Source organism: Suricata suricatta, chromosome 5, assembly GCF_006229205.1.
Source record: "Suricata suricatta isolate VVHF042 chromosome 5, meerkat_22Aug2017_6uvM2_HiC, whole genome shotgun sequence".
NCBI classification, from domain to species: Eukaryota; Metazoa; Chordata; class Mammalia; order Carnivora; family Herpestidae; genus Suricata; species Suricata suricatta.
Window position 1 is genome coordinate 125,953,096 of NC_043704.1, and position 15,723 is coordinate 125,968,818.

The 15,723-nt window shown below is 39.2% G+C and overlaps 1 protein-coding gene across 2 annotated transcripts in view; it reads left to right on the forward strand.

Annotated features, from left to right (window-relative positions):
* The first annotated feature begins 1,336 nt into the window (after positions 1 to 1,336).
* RYK (receptor like tyrosine kinase) overlaps positions 1,337 to 15,723 on the forward strand; it is a 68,862-nt gene continuing 54,475 nt past the window's right edge. For both annotated transcript variants that reach the window (XM_029940251.1, XM_029940252.1), the window contains exons 1-3: positions 1,337 to 1,384; positions 1,932 to 2,053; positions 15,374 to 15,473. In XM_029940251.1, the coding sequence (XP_029796111.1) occupies positions 1,360 to 1,384; positions 1,932 to 2,053; positions 15,374 to 15,473 (247 nt within the window). In that variant the 5' untranslated portion in view covers positions 1,337 to 1,359. The remainder of the gene's footprint in view (positions 1,385 to 1,931; positions 2,054 to 15,373; positions 15,474 to 15,723) is intronic.

Consider the following 15,723-nt stretch of genomic DNA (forward strand, 5'->3'; position numbering starts at 1 on the left):
TGATATTTACATTTTCATTGGTCTTCCTAGCATATGGAATATATATATGTCATGCGTTACTAGAGGGACACCTAGACACAATTTATTTTTTTTTAATGTTTTATTTATTTTTGATACAGAGAGAGACAGAGCATGAGAGGGGGAGGGGCTGAGAGAGAAGGAGACACAGAACTGGAAGCAGGCTCCAGGCTCTGAGCTACCTGGCAGCACAGAGCCCCACGCGGGGCTCGAACCCACCAATATGAGATCTGACCTGAGCCGAAGTCAGAGGCTTAACCAGCTGAGCCACCCAGGCGCCCCTAGACACAATTTAAATAGAAGTAAATCAATTGAGAGAGTTACTCTGCTTTTATTCATTCAGTTCTTTTGGATTTTCATGAGAGAAAGCCTTTGTTTGATTCTTTACTTCTGTCAAACACTTGCTGATACCTCCTTCCTTTTTGTAAATAGTGAACTGGATTCAAGCTCACTGCCTCATTAGGCACTAGTATTTAGCTAGAATTTAGTAATACTGTTTTGTTTTTCTTATAAGTAATTCTTTTTGTTACCTTGTATTTTTTTCAAAAATTTTTTCACTAATTTTCCACCTAAGATAGTGATTAAATTTTGCCTTACAATTTTTCTTTTAAAATTATTGTGGAAAAATATAAGCTAACAAAAAGAATTACTTACAAGCAAAACAAAACAGTATTACTAAATTCTAGCTAAATACTGGTGCCTAATGAGGCAGTGAGCTTGAATCCAGTTCACTATGGCCATTTGTAGCAAAGTGGATGGACCTCGAGGGTGTCATGCTAAGCAAAATAAGTCAGGCGGAGAAGGACAGATACCATATGTTTGCACTCATAGGTCTAACAGGAGAACAGGAGAAACCTAATGCAGGACCATGGGGAGGGGAAGGGGGTAAAAGAGTTGGGGAGAGAGAGGGACGAAAAACCTGAGAGACTATTGAATACTGACTATGAATTGAAGGTTAAAGGCAGGGCGGGGAAAAGAGGTGGTGGTAGTGGAGGAGGGCACTTGAAGGGAAGAGCACTGGGTGTGGGTGTTGTATGGAAACCAATTTGACAATAAACTATTTAAAAAAATAAAAAAAATTGAATCAACTTTAAAGAAAAATGCTAAATACAGGTTAGTATGAAGTGGAACGGCAGAATTGGGAGAACGTGGTTTATGTTAGGTTAGATGTGGTCCTGTTGGAAAAGGTTATATGAGAGTGCACGAGATTTGGGAGTTGCTTCTCCAGCATTTCTCAGGCATCTTGGTTATTTCTGTTTTATCTGTAGAACTAACTTGTTTAACAAGTATTCACTGAGCATCTGCTTTGTCCAGAGAACCGTCCTGAGAATAGGAGGAGAAATGCGGTGTTCACCTTGTAGTCTAGGTATGGGAGAGAACATGTGTCGATGTGGCAAGTAATGTGAGTGTATGATGGTAAATGCTGTCAGAGCGGCCAGGATGTTGTGCCGACAAGGAAGTGGAGGCCGTCTCTGGCTGGGGTCTTGAAGCTTTTTCACCTATACACCTTTCTGTCTTCTATTTTGAATCTCTCTTCCTAAAATCCACATCAGTTTTGGGAAAAGAAGAGGCTCTTGTGTGTAGGCATTACTCTGAGAAGGATTGGGTCCAAAAGGAAGAATGTCACATTGGTCCTCAGGAGACAAAATAGCTCCAAGAGTTCTGGATCTAGCACACTGTGTTTAGCTGGATAGCTCCTTAATTGTTTTGAGTCTCAGTTTCTTCATCTTTATTGATGATAATGAAACTCCATGTCCTACCTGCTTCATTAGCAGCACATGTGAGAGGCATTTATGATATACACTTGTCCATCCATATTATTTTTATTCCTATTAGAATTTGAAATCCTAATGGTTAATGGTTTTGACTGTATTTTAGATGTTTAATTCTTTTTTCTCTATTTTTTTTTGTAGGTCTTGATGCAGAACTTTATTATGTGAGAAACGACCTTATTAGTCACTACGCTCTATCCTTTAACCTGTTAGTACCCAGTGAGACAAATTTCCTGCACTTCACTTGGCATGCAAAGTCCAAGGTAAGAGAGTAGTCAACCAAAGATATCAAGACAGACCACTCAGGCTCAGAGGCCAATGCAAGGGCTGTATCTGAGGGATGGGCTGACTGCCATCTATACAAAAGGGCTAGTAGGTGGTGGGCTGTAGCAGTACTGAATCTTTTCAGGTTTATATTTTAAATCTTTAGCCTATTCCTTTAGACTTTCTCAAGTCCTATAAAATGGGGGTAGCCACCATTTCTGTCAGGCTAATGACAGAACATCCTTTCAGGCTTTTCAAGCAGAGATGCAGATCTAATTTGAAGAGGGAACAGTTGAACCTGCTAATCACTGTGCTGTTATTGTGAAGCAGTAGGGGTGGAAGAAGGGAAGTTGTTTTAGGCATGTTTGATGTAATGGATACAGCTCTGCCATTCATGGAGAAATGGTAAAAGTAGGGTACAGCATATGCAGGCACCCATGTGTGCTGTGGGCAAGCTCCTTTAACTATAATGAACCTCCTGCCTGGCTTACTTGTAGCCGAATTCTTCACATTTTCACTGATTGGGCTCCATGAACTTGAAAAGTTTTTTCATAGGTCAAAAGTGGGAAACTGAGGGAAGAGCCCACCTCCTCCAGTCAACTTTAATTTCTTTTATTAGCATTATATATAAACTGAGTAGGATTTTATTTGGGAAATAAAAATAGTTTTCCTACTAAAATCTCTTCTAGGGGCGCCTGGGTGGTTCAGTCAGTTGAGCATCTGGCTTCGGCTCAGGTCATGATCTCGTGGTTCGTGGGTTCAAGCCCCACATCAGGCTCTGTGCTGACAGTTCAGAGCCTGGAGCCTGCTTCAGATTCTGTATCTCCCTCTCTCTCTGACCCTCCCCTGCTCTCAGTGTCTTTCTCTCTCTCTCTCTCTCTCTCTCTCTCTCTCTCTCTCTCTCAAAAATAAATAAAACATTAAAAAATTTTTAAATCTCTTTTAGAATTTTTTTAAAGTAATATAAAGTAGTATCTGTCCTGATATTTGTTGCAAGTCATTTAAATTTGACGACTTTAGTATAGCTCTTTTTATCTACTTAGAAAACAATAATGAGTATTAGGAAAATTCAAGTATTAATAGAATTATTTAAAAAACTATCAAGACTTTGTAGATCTACACCCAGAAGAAATCATTGTTTTGTTTGTAACATTGAAGTTTGGTATACTTTAAACTCATTTTTTTAAATGTTTTTTTTTTTTTTTGAGAGAGAGAGAAAGATAGAGAGAAAGAGAACTCAAGCAGGGGACGGGCAGAGAGAAAGGGAGACAAGAATCCCAAGGCTCATACTGTCAGTGCAGAACCCGACGTAGGGTTCAAACCCATGAATCGTGAGATCATGACCTGAGCCCACTCAAGAGTTAGATGCTTAACCCACTGATCCACCTCCATGCATTCCCAAACTCATTTTTTTTTTACCCTTTTAAACAAAAAGGGGATTTTTATGACACTTTTGTTGTACAGTATTTTCCCGCTTACCTATTACTGTCTTTTGGCATCTTTCCATTTTGCTACTTATGGGTCTAACTCATTCTCTGTAATGGGTCGTTATGATATTTGTATGGATGCATGATTATTTCTTTTTTTAATTTATTTTTATATTTGAGAGAATATTTTTCATTTTTTTTAAATTGCTGATGCCCTTTTCCGTATTTATTTCTGGTGTTGAGCACTAAAATGGAAAGCAATGTACAAAAAAGGAAAAGGTAAGACAACTTTGACAGTTGATCTATACGCTGGATATAGTGGCAGAGAACATAATATGGTCAGAATCTGGATATTTTTAACAGCTGTTAAATTATTGTATGTAACATACATAGAATAAAATTCACTCATTTTAGGTATACAATTCAGTGATTTTTAGAGAGTTTATGCAGGGTTTTCTAGAGTTGTACAGCCATCACTGCAATCCAATTTTTGAACATTTCCATCACCTCAGTAGGGTCCCTTGTGCCCATGAACAGTCACTCTTCAGTCCTTCCCCTAACCACAGGCAACTCCTCATCTACCTCTGTCCTTATGCATTTGCCTGTTTTGGACATTTCATATAACTGGAGTCATAGAAAGTGTGGTCTTTTGTGACTGTTTTCTTTCACTTAGCAAATGTTTCTAAAATTTTTCCACATTATAGCATGATATTAGTACTTCATTCCTTTATTTTATGGAGTAGTATTTCTTTTTAAAAGATAGACCATAATTTGTTTATCTTTTAACCAGTTGATGAACATCTGGATTGTTTCACTTTTGGACTAGTTATGGATGGTGCTGCTGTGATCATTTGTGTACAAGTCTCTGTGTGGGCTTATGTTTTCATTTCTCTTGAGTATGTACTAAGGTGTGAAATTGCTGGGTTGTATAGTAAAATTGTGCTTAAACTTCTTAAGAAACTGACAAACTGTTTTTCCAAAATGGCTGTACCATTTTACATCCCCACCATCAAAATACAAGGCTTCCAATTTCTCTGTATCCTCACCAACATTTTATTTATTTATTTATTTATTTTTTTATTATACCCAACATAGTGGGCATGAAGTAGTATCTCATGGTGGCTCTAAGAGAGAGAGAGAATCTTTTTTTTTTAATCAAATAGTTTATTACCAAGTTGGTTTCCATATAACACCCAGTGCTCTTCCCCACAAGTGCCCCTCTCCATGACCATCACCCCCTTTCCCTTCCCCCCTCCCTCTTCAGCCCTCAGTTTGTTTTTGGTATTCAAGAGTCTCAGAGAGAGAAAATCTTAAGCAGGTTCCATACTCAATGTGGAGCCTGACGTGGGACTCAGTTTCATGACTGAGATCATGACCTAAGCCGAAATCAAGAGTCAGACATTTAACCAACTGAGCCACCCAGGCATCTAAATGTTATGCCATTTCTTAAGTGCCTCATTGACACATGTATTTTTAATAACATTTCACTGTTTCAAACAATGCTTCCTTTTTTTGTTAAAGATAGTTTCCTCCATTTCATCTGTCAGGCAGAATCAATGGTACAGGGATAGTGAAAGCCATTGGTAGTTCATCTTTTGTTGCTGTTTCTACCTTTGTTATTGTTGAATACAGAAATGCAGAAAAAAAATGTGTGTGAATGTGTACTTGTATGTATGTATGTGTAGGTATGTGTACATGAGTAAAAATGTGTACATTTTTAATGTTTATTTTTGAGGTAAGATGGTACCAATGAACCAACATCCCTTATCAAATGAATAGGGGAGTTTATTTCTTTCAATTCACTCCTTAACACTAAATGTTTTAAGTGTCGTTGTTTGCTAATCAGTGAGTAACAATGATTATATAACTATCCATATATTCCTATTATTATTACAGTTGACCCTTGAATAACATGGGGGTTACAGGACACTGATGTGTTTCCCCTGCAGTTGAAAATCCACATATAACTTTTTATTCCTTCAAAACTTCACTACTAATGGACACATATTTTGTATGTTATCTTATACTATAATTCTTACAACAAAATAAGTCGGAGAAAGAAAATGTTAAAACAGTCATTAGGAAGAGAAAATCCATTTATAGTACTATACTGTAAAAAAATCTGTGTGGGATGCCTAGGTGGCTCATTCTGTTGAATATCCCACACTTGGTTTTGGCTCAGGTCATGATCCCAGAGTCATGGGATTGAGCCCTACATTGGGCTCCATGCTGAGTGTGGAGTCTGCTTGAGATTCTGTCTGTCCCTCTGCCCCTCTCCCCCGTTTGTGCTCTCTCTTAAAAAAGAAATCCACTTAAGTAGGCTCATGCAGTTCAAGCACGTGTTGTTCAAGAATCAGCTGTATATATGCTCAAGCATATGTTACAGAAACATATACATACATGCATTAAAATATAGCTGCAGTTATGTGATTAAAGTTGACATAGTTTGGATTCTGGGTAAAACATATGTGCCTTGTTGGAGCACCTCAACTGTCCAACATGGTTGATTTGGGGTATCCAAATATGGGCTGGTTTTTTAGGGGTGGATAGGTCTCTTTAGGGTAAAAACTGCAAAAATGGAGGTCAGGAGAGAAAATTCATGTGAAACAATTAAGAACATACAGTAAATGGTAACCTGGATATGCTGAAGTACCAAATAAATGGTACAAATAATTCAGAAAAGGTTCACCTGAGACATTTTTTAATGTTGCGGGGTTTTAAAAAATTTTTATTTTTGAAAGAGAGAGACAGAGACAGAGCGTGAGCAGGGAAGAGGCAGAGAGAGAGAGAAAGAGAGAGAGAGAGAGAGACAGACAGACAGAGACACACACAGAATCCAAAGCTGGTTCCAGGCTCTGAACTTGAAGTGTCAGCACAGAGCCTGATGCGGGGCTTGAACTCATGAAATGAACTGTGAGATCATGACCTGAGCTGAAGTGGGATGCCTAACCGAATCCCCCAGGTGTCCCAACCTGAGATATTTTAATATGAACTATGTCATTTTCAATAAATAGGCATCTGGACTCTTCAAGGAAACTGGACTAACACATTTTCCAGTATTCTTAAATAACTTTATGTGACCTTATTATTTAGGGGTGGGGCTTGCTTTTAATTATGATATCATTTCAAACATAAAGAAAAATTATAAGAACAGTGCAAAGAATTCTCATATATCCTTTACCCACATTCACTGATTATTAGTGGTTTGCTTTATTTGCTTACTTTATCATTCATTGTTTCTTTCCCTCCACTTTCATGCACGCACCCTTTTTTCTTGAACTGTATAAAAGTGAATTGCAAGCATCCTGTCCGTTTAGCCTTAAATACATCAATGTATATTTCCTAAAAATAAAAATTAGGGCATACTTTTTTTTTTAATGTTTATTTTTGAGAGAGAGGGGCACAGGATCTGAAGCAGGTTCTGCATGGACAGCAGAGTGCCTGTTGTGCATCTCAAACTCACAATCCATGAGATCACGATCTGAGCTGAAGTTCGACACTCAACCAGTTGAGCTACCCAGGCAACCAAGAATAAGGGCATTCTTTATAAAACCCAAGTACAATGATCAAAATCAGGAAACTTAACATTGATACAATACTATTACCTAATATCTAATCTCTAGTACTCAGATTTCATCAATTATCATGATGATGTTCTTTATAACTTTTTTTTTCATCTGATTCAGGATCATGCATGCAGTTGATTAATGTACCTTTAAATCCTCTATTAATCTGGAGTATGTCTGTGGCCTTTCTTTGTGTGTTTTGATCTTGACAGTTTTGAAATAAACAGGCTAAGTATTTTGTAGAATGTCCCTCAATTTGAGTTTTCTGAGGTTTCCTCATGATTAGATTCAGGAACGTGTCTTTGCTAGTAAAACCACAAAAAATGCTGTCCTTCAGAGGACACATAATGTCAACTTGTCCCATTACTGGTGATCTCTAATCACTCATTTCACTAAGTTTCTCTACTAAAGTTTTCTCCTTTATGATGAGTAAGTAATTGTGGGGAGATTTTGTGATACTATATTTTAAAAATTTCATTCCTCATCACCCTTTAAACCACTAGTATTTGCATCTGTGTTTAGAACTGGGTTTCACTTTTTTGCCAGTGCTATTGAAGAGTAGTAAGTTTCCTCTCACTGGAAGAGGTTAGAATCTACACTGGGTAACTATTTGGTAGGAGTATTTTAGAGGGAATTCAAGGATTTGTGGAGTAGTGGGTCTTGAATTTTATATTCCCCTGCAACTCTGAGATCCAGTGTTTCTATGAACATCTTTTAGACAGAGATCTTTTTATATTCTCCAAAAAATTGATAGTAAATCCTTTGTTACTTTTCCTACCTTTAATGTTGATAAATATAAAAACAAATAATACATATATTTTTAAGTAGTGAAAAATCTAATGAAATAGTAGAGGATCTATTCTAGTACTCTACTGCCATTGAAATAGGGTGTGATTATTCCTGGGCCTACTTAGGAAAAAATAATGCTGTATAGTGAGAATGGTTTCTGGGCAAGTATATAGTTAGTGACTGGTGAACAAGAATGCAGTGTGCCATGTGAACTAAACCTTTTCTTAATCATTCTTTTTTAAAAATACACATACGTTAAGTGTTTTTATCTGGAATGAGTTTCAGGGATCTGACATTGCTAATAGTGGATGTCTGAAAACTTTTAGAAGCCTGTCACAGGAAGAAGTTGGAGTGGAGGAGATAGAGGAAAGGTTCAGATGAATATATATATTTGAGGCAGTACTGGCCTGGGCACATGTTGGGTCAGGAGGAGCCTTGGCATAGCTCCGTGATACTTCCATATTCTTCACACACAATTTCTAAACTACTTCTGTGGCGGGTTTTAAATACCATCATTCATGCGCATTTGGGCTACTTATTGCTGGTAAGGCAGAAATTCCCTGACTTGTTGGAGGGCATCGCCACCTATTTACACATCTAGGGCAGAAGCCTAGAAGGGGTCCTGTACTTTCTTCTCCTGCACCTCCCAAGTCTACCTGTCTTTCGTAATTATATTTTACCCCTACCTCTCTGGACTTAATGCCTCATCTGTAGCTTGGGCCACTTTTTTTCTTAACTAGATTGGAAATAGTTTCCTAATTAGTCTCCTTTCCCCTGGACTGACTTGCTGCACTGCTGCCTCACCCTCACCCTCACCTCTACCCCATCCTCACCCCTTACTCTCACCTTCAAAAGCTACTCTAGGGTTCTCAGTTGCCACCAAAATAAGGTTCTGGTTTCTTAGAAAGCCTTTCAGATCTTGTCCCTGTCTTTGTTTCCTCCTTCCTCTCCAGCTCATCATTTAGTGCAATTTTGTTTGGCAGTTTTTTGAATGCCTTGGACTCTGATACAATACTGCTGTTTATACTGCGAGAAATGCCCTTTCTCTATTCTTTATTTACCTCATTAACTCGTGTTCATCTCATAAATCTTTGACCTGGTGTCACCTTTCCTTCAACTATGTCAGGTGCTTCTTCCTGTACCCACGGCACCTATCTCTTTCCTCCCTTATACCCCTTGCCATCATCTAATATTACTGTAGTGGTTGATTTTCTTTTCTATCTCCCTCCTAGATGCAAAGCACTTCAAAGGGAGGAACTCCTTTTTGTCTTCCTCTGTGTTCCCTGTATAGCCCCTGGTACTTAGTTAGAGGTGCTCTTTTACTGACTACAGAAGAGATGCATGAATAGAAGCCACAGGGCACAGCTCAACAAATGGGGATTTTCTGAGCACTTGGAGCTTTTCAAAGTTGGAATGTACTGCTTTATGAGTGGTGAACTTCCTTTTCTAGAAGTGTGAAACATAAGTTGGGTACACTTGACACTAGTTGTCCACCTGGGACTTTTCAGGTATTTCACTGTGAATAAAGCTTTGTAAATTTAGAGAAATGATGGAATTCACAGATTGAATATATCAGTAAACTAATTTCACAAGTTCATCTTTATCAGATGTAGAGTTTAGGGGAAAGTTATCACCTTCTATTTTAAAATGTTTTATAATAAAAAAACTAAGGAATATGTTTTTATTAATTCAGTTTCAGGCTTTGGCCATCAATGCAACTCCTAATTTCAATTTTAGGTTATAATCTCTTTGATAATTTGAGCACAGTTGAATAATTGAACTTTGTTTATTTTAAAAATTAATCTTTAGAGTATTCAATTTATGCATATGGTACAGAATTCAAAAGGCATAAGGAAAGGGGTAAACAGTGAAAAATAAGTCCCCTACACCTTCCTAGTACAATCCCCAAGCAATCCAGCCACTGAGTTTCCCCTCTTTGGCAACCACTGTTAACCTGATTACTGTCTCCTATTCGAAAGATAGTCTGTGCATGGATAAACGTGTGTGTGTGTGTGTGTGTGTGTGTGTGTGTGTGTATACACATATATATTATTTTAAACAAGTAATATGCCACATACTTTTCTGCAGTTTGCAGAGCACTGAACAATGTAACCTGATAAAGGTTCTTTGTCACTGCATATAGACTTGAACTCTTTTCTTTCAAACCACTAAAACAATACATTATATGGTTGCACGTTGGTTTATTGATCAATTACTATGAGAAAAAAATAAGACCCAGATTTGGAAAGAGACTTGCTTAAGGTAGTTGTGGAAGCAGAAGACACAGGAAGTAGAGATGACCTCACATGAGAAAGTCACACAAGGGGGTAAGAGACGTGGGTTCCTCACCTGATCTTGTTGCTCTGAGATGTGATCATGAACTTACTGGAGGAAGGCTGTGGCTCCTAAACTCTTAACACTTTATCAGAAATTTTCAGTTCTTTTTAAGATGAGCCAGGAAGTAAAATATTTACTTCCAGAGATCTCAAGGTTCTCCTTCATATGTCCCTTCACACAGTAGATATTTTAACATTAGTTTTCACACATCAAAGCTTTTGCTAATAATGTTGTTCTTCAATGTTTACTTGGCTTTTGTCTTGCAAAACAGACTATGGTCTTCTCAGAGGCTGAAGCTGTATCTTATTCTTGACATCTGTGTCAGATTGCTTTAGTGAGTGGCTGTTAAATACCATTGGTTAATTGCATTTCCAGGTGGGATGAAAACGCTAGTATTCTCTTTCAGAAGTCCATGTGGTCATTAAAAAAAAAAACAAACAAAGATTACTTCTTTGTATTTTGTATTCTGGAACATTCTCTGATACCCAGGATAAAAAGCATGCCACTGTGTTGTTAAGTGTCAGTAGATATTTTAGATAGTTGGAAGGCAAAAATATACCTAAATGTAGCAGAATACTTCTCCAGCCCACATCCACTTGTATATCTCTTCTCCCATTTCAGAAATTCTTCATGATTGTTAGGAGGGTTTGTAGGGAACATGTCCAGATTTCCTGCAGCAGCCCCTGTGGAGAGGCAGCAGTATCCCCTGCAGAGTGGGATTTCTCTGAAAAAGGAGCACTTGTGGTCATTTCAGAGAAATTAAAAAGCTATACAGCTGCAGGCAAATGTATTCACTTTAAATCTCTTCCAGAAGGAAATGGCTTTACTCATCAGCTGCCTATTGGCAATTGTCATTTGTTTCCAAGTAAGGGAAGATTACCAAAAATGTTTATTTTTCAGCTTATTCAAATATTTATATTTTCTCTAGCTTTTCTGAAATATTTTGGCTCCCTCTTTTTTTCTGATAAACAACGGCTGTTCAGATTTCCTTTGTTCCAGTAGATTATAAATGTTAGCTTTAGAATGAATGTTTCTTCAAAGGATCACTGGCAAGTGAGATTTTACATAGATCAATATATGGCAAAGTAGAGAAAACTGACAATTTCTTCTCTGACCCCAGAAACTGCAGTGTGAAAATTAATGTCCTAAGCATTTCAGAGGGAGTAGAGAACCGCCCTGTAAATGCCTCACATGTTTAGATAGTCCCTCAGAAAGGGAGCCAGCAGACAGCAGGCTTCTGTGCTCTCATACTCCTTGTTCCTCCAGGTGCTCTTCTAGCCAGAGGTCAGCCTTCTCAAACTTGCTACCCAGTCTCTTCACCACCTCTGCTTAACTCCACTCACAAGCTCATTTCCCTCCCCCTTCTCTGAGATATGTAGGTGCTAGTCTTGGCCCCTGCCCTCTGCATTGCAGTTCTGTGCTTTCTTAGAAGTTCTGGTCTCTGGTTAGCTGTGCTTCTGCTTATGATAACTGAGACCTAGAATAAAAGAGCGAATGTGGGGAAACATACATTTGGCTTTGAATCTGTTAGATTTGAGAGCTATGAGATTATTAGATACATATGTCTAGTAGGTGATTTAGCCTATGGGAGAGATTAAAGTTGTAGGAGAGTGAGAGACCAGTGGATGATCCCATCAGTGATGAAACAGGTTAGAACCTAGTATTCTGGGAGAGGAGCGTTTATTATTTGGAAAGGAGAATACGTCTTTCCTTGATATTGGAGTGTAGAGGTTGAATACTCTAACAGATCTCTCTGGTGCTGAAAAGAAGGGAAGAAGGGAGTTCCGTGTGTGCTAGCCAAAGGAGACAAGAACATTGAATGAGGGAAGTGGGGAGGGCAGCAGGTCATGAAGTGGTGAGGTCCTGTGACATTTGGAGTGAGTAGAGGAGGAAGAGTGAAGTGTCTGTGAGGAAGGGCTTGCTGGTAGGATTATCAGTATGATTAGACCTTGAGCCTGGGGGTCATTCTTGTGGAGAAGCACCCTTCTGTCCAGGAATGTCATTTCCTCCATCTGTGCCAGGCGGCATTAGGGAGAGAGATGGTTAGGGTGCTGGTGTGGCCCTCTAAGAGTATGGAGGGGAGTGAACCAGTTACTGTGTCAGTAACATTGTAGTCTTTGGGGCCCAGTCTGTGGGAAAGTGAAACCAGGCTGCTGGCTGGGCCCCAGAGTAGGGAAATAGCTGAGTTGGCCATTGCAGCCCAGTTCTGAACACCATTGGCTTACAAATGTGCTTCATAAATGTTGGCTGAATCTGTGGTGGAGACAGAGAATTGGTTTTGTAGGAATCAGAGGTAGTGATGGGATCTTTGATAGGGTGTGGTTTTTGTATTTGATTTTGTTCTGGAGTAATTCTTTATCATGTAGGATTACTAAATATGTAATATTGAAGCCACCAGGAATGTGGCAGGAGAAAAAGTGAGCCATGGGCCAAGGCCTCCGCAAAATTTTTGTCTGTTGTTGATATTGATGACATGAAAATAGCCATCTTGTGTAGAATTTGCGAGCTTCAGGGTGTAGGGGATTTCTCATGAGGGAGGGATGTCTAGAAAGGACCTAATGATCCTAAAAGAATGCTGACCCTATTGTCTAGGTCCTGAGGGTTAGGTGTTGTAAGAACTGAATGATAGGCAGGGGAAGAGATCCGAGGAAAGTCAGGTTGTAAGAGAAGGTGCCTAAGACATTTGTTAAAAGGCTAATAGTGTAGGGGGCTGTTTAGAATAGTGGGGCGGGGGGGAGTCCCAAGATGGAGGACAAAACAGAAGCACTGCAGCAAGTTCTGCAGCAAGGCTTGCTTGTGTCACAATCTCTGGGGTCCATAGTAGGCCGGTGCTTAAGGGGAAAGAGCAGTGCTCGGGCACTAGGGTAGGTACCCTGGAGTGACAGCTGATGCCACTGGGGTCTGCATTGATTAGGAGACCTGTGCCAGGCTGACAGGTGTGTTGTCTTAATTATCCTTTTCGATCCTCATAATGTATTAGCCTAATTTTACAGAAACGGAAACTCAGAAAAGTTAATATACCTAAAGGTCACACAGTCTCATGGTTCTAATCGAATTCTTGCTGATCATGCTTAATTTCTTCTGTGTACTTGCCCTTCATGTATTGTCCTATTCAAAGACAGCATGGGTATAGGAATACAGTCAGTGCATTCTGTAGTGTTAGTCAGTGAGTATTGCTGAAAAGCCTTCTCTTTCTTGGCGCAAACTCAGGAGGGGTGTAGCTAGCTCTTTAGCACCCCCTGGTGACAGTTACAGTAGAGTGGTGTGCTAAGGTAAGAGTGACACTGATGAGCCCAAGGTACCACAAAGTTAGTGATAGGCAGCAGCAGGAACATTTTCTGTGTTGTGAACATGGCACTTACCAAATACAGACTTTAATGTTTGTATATGTATCTTTATAAATTTTTAAAATTTTTATTTATTTTTAAGAGAGAGAGAAAGAATGTGGGCAGGGGAGGGACAGAGAGAGGGAGACAGAATCTGAAGCAGGCTTCAGGCTCCGAGCTGTCAGCACAGGGCCCAGTGTGGGGCCCAAACCCACAAACTGTGAGGCCATGACCTGAGCTGAAGTCAGACGCTCAACTGAGCCACCTGGACACCTCTTGTATATATACCTTAACTGTAAAGTAATAATATTATATTTATATACCCCTACAGTGCTCAGGAACATTCAGCTATCAAAGTGTGAAAAGACACCCACAGTGGGAGTTAAGTCCATTGACTTGAACCCTTCTTATCCATGAGTAAACACCTTTTGCCCCAGCCAATGCCCAGGTCCATCCCTTTCCTTGTAAGCTAGGATGGTATTTTTTTCCTATTTGTTTTCATCTTTATCATGTCCCATTTCATTGGCTTTTTTCATTAGCATATAAACACATTTTAATACCCCCACTGAAAAAAGAAAAGTTTTAGAATCTGTTGCCTCTTTCTTGCACCATCCCTTCAATCTGATTCCATTTTTCCTAGTTAAGTTTCTTTTCTCTCTATATATATCAAATATGTATATATATAGAGAATATATATATATTAACGTTTATTTATTTTTGAGAGAGTGAGACACCAGAGTGTGAGCGGGGGAGGGTCAGAGAGAGGGAGACACAGAATCTGAAGCAGACTCCAGGCTTTGAGCTGTCAGCACAGAGCCTGATGCAGGGCTCAAACCCATGAACCACGAGATCATGACCTGAGCTGAAGTCGACAGCTTAACTGACTGAGCCACCCAGGTGCCCCCGTAGTTAAATTTATTAAGGAATGGTTTCATAAACCTCTTTCCTACCACTCATTTCCCAATCCACTGCCCCTTGCCTTCTGCCAATTCTAGCTCTCCACCAAAACCAGCCATGTGAGCACTGAATGGGAGGGTAGTAGTACCATTCTTATCAAGACCCCAGTGGACTGTACGAAGAGTGGTGTGAAATATCAGGCTTCATTGAAGGTCTTGAAGATGGAAGCTATTCTGAATTTCAGCTATTGTTTTGCAGTTTGAGCTGATTCTTCCGTGATTATCAGTCTGGCAGTAGGGCTGTATTATTGCTGCCAGCTAGATATGTTAAGCTTCCAAGTAGGCCAGGTATCGATAGTTAACATTCGTGTTCCAGTAATGTCTTCATAGTCACCTCTTTTCCTTTCTGGACTCTGAATTGCTTGAAAAACAGATTCAGAGATTAGATGGGTATCCAAATATAAACTTCCTTCATGGTGGACTGGAGATATTCTGTGGGAAATTTGTGCTTTGTAATCTTGTGGAGTGAGTGGGTCTATAGAGCAGAACTTCATCCACGAGCTATGTGGAAAGCCTTGGAGCCAGGCATTTATTGATTAAGGAAAACATTGGTGAATAGTTAGTAGTCTGTAAATTAAACATCTCAACAACTTGACTCTTCGTATCTGTCTCTCCAGGGCTTCTCTGGCAGTAGTAGTGTAGGCCTCAGCAAGATTGCTGAATCCTAGTTGGCAGATTTTATAGGAGAATGGTTGTACTGTTCTGGACATGAAATAGAGGTTGACTTACTGGGTTGAGTTTTTATCCACCTTAAAATTCCTAGAACTGTTTCTGACGATTTGGATTTTGTTAGAGCTAGCTTATTTGTACGTATGAAGGGCTCATGCATTTATTAGTTAATGAGCTAATCACTGAAGTTAAATTGTTAGTGTCTTTCTATTATCACAGATTCAGTTTGTTTATTTCGACATTTTACAGGTTGAATATAAGCTGGGATTCCAAGTAGACAATTTTGTGGCTATGGACATGCCCCAGGTCAACATTTCTGCTCAGGGGGAAGTTCCACGCACTTTATCAGGTGAGTCTGAAACAGTTAACATATTGTTTTCAATTGTGCTCCCCATATCCCAGACAGAACAGTTTAACAATTGATATGTAGTGTATTTTACTTGATAGGTATAAAATGTACTTTGAAAAGTAATTTTTGAAAATACTGATTATTTGCACTGTGTTTTAAACCATTCCCTCTTTTCCATCCCTTCTAGAAATGTCTATGCTCAGTACTTCCTTATCTCCTTTTTCTGCATTGCTGGCACTGCCCTCCACAT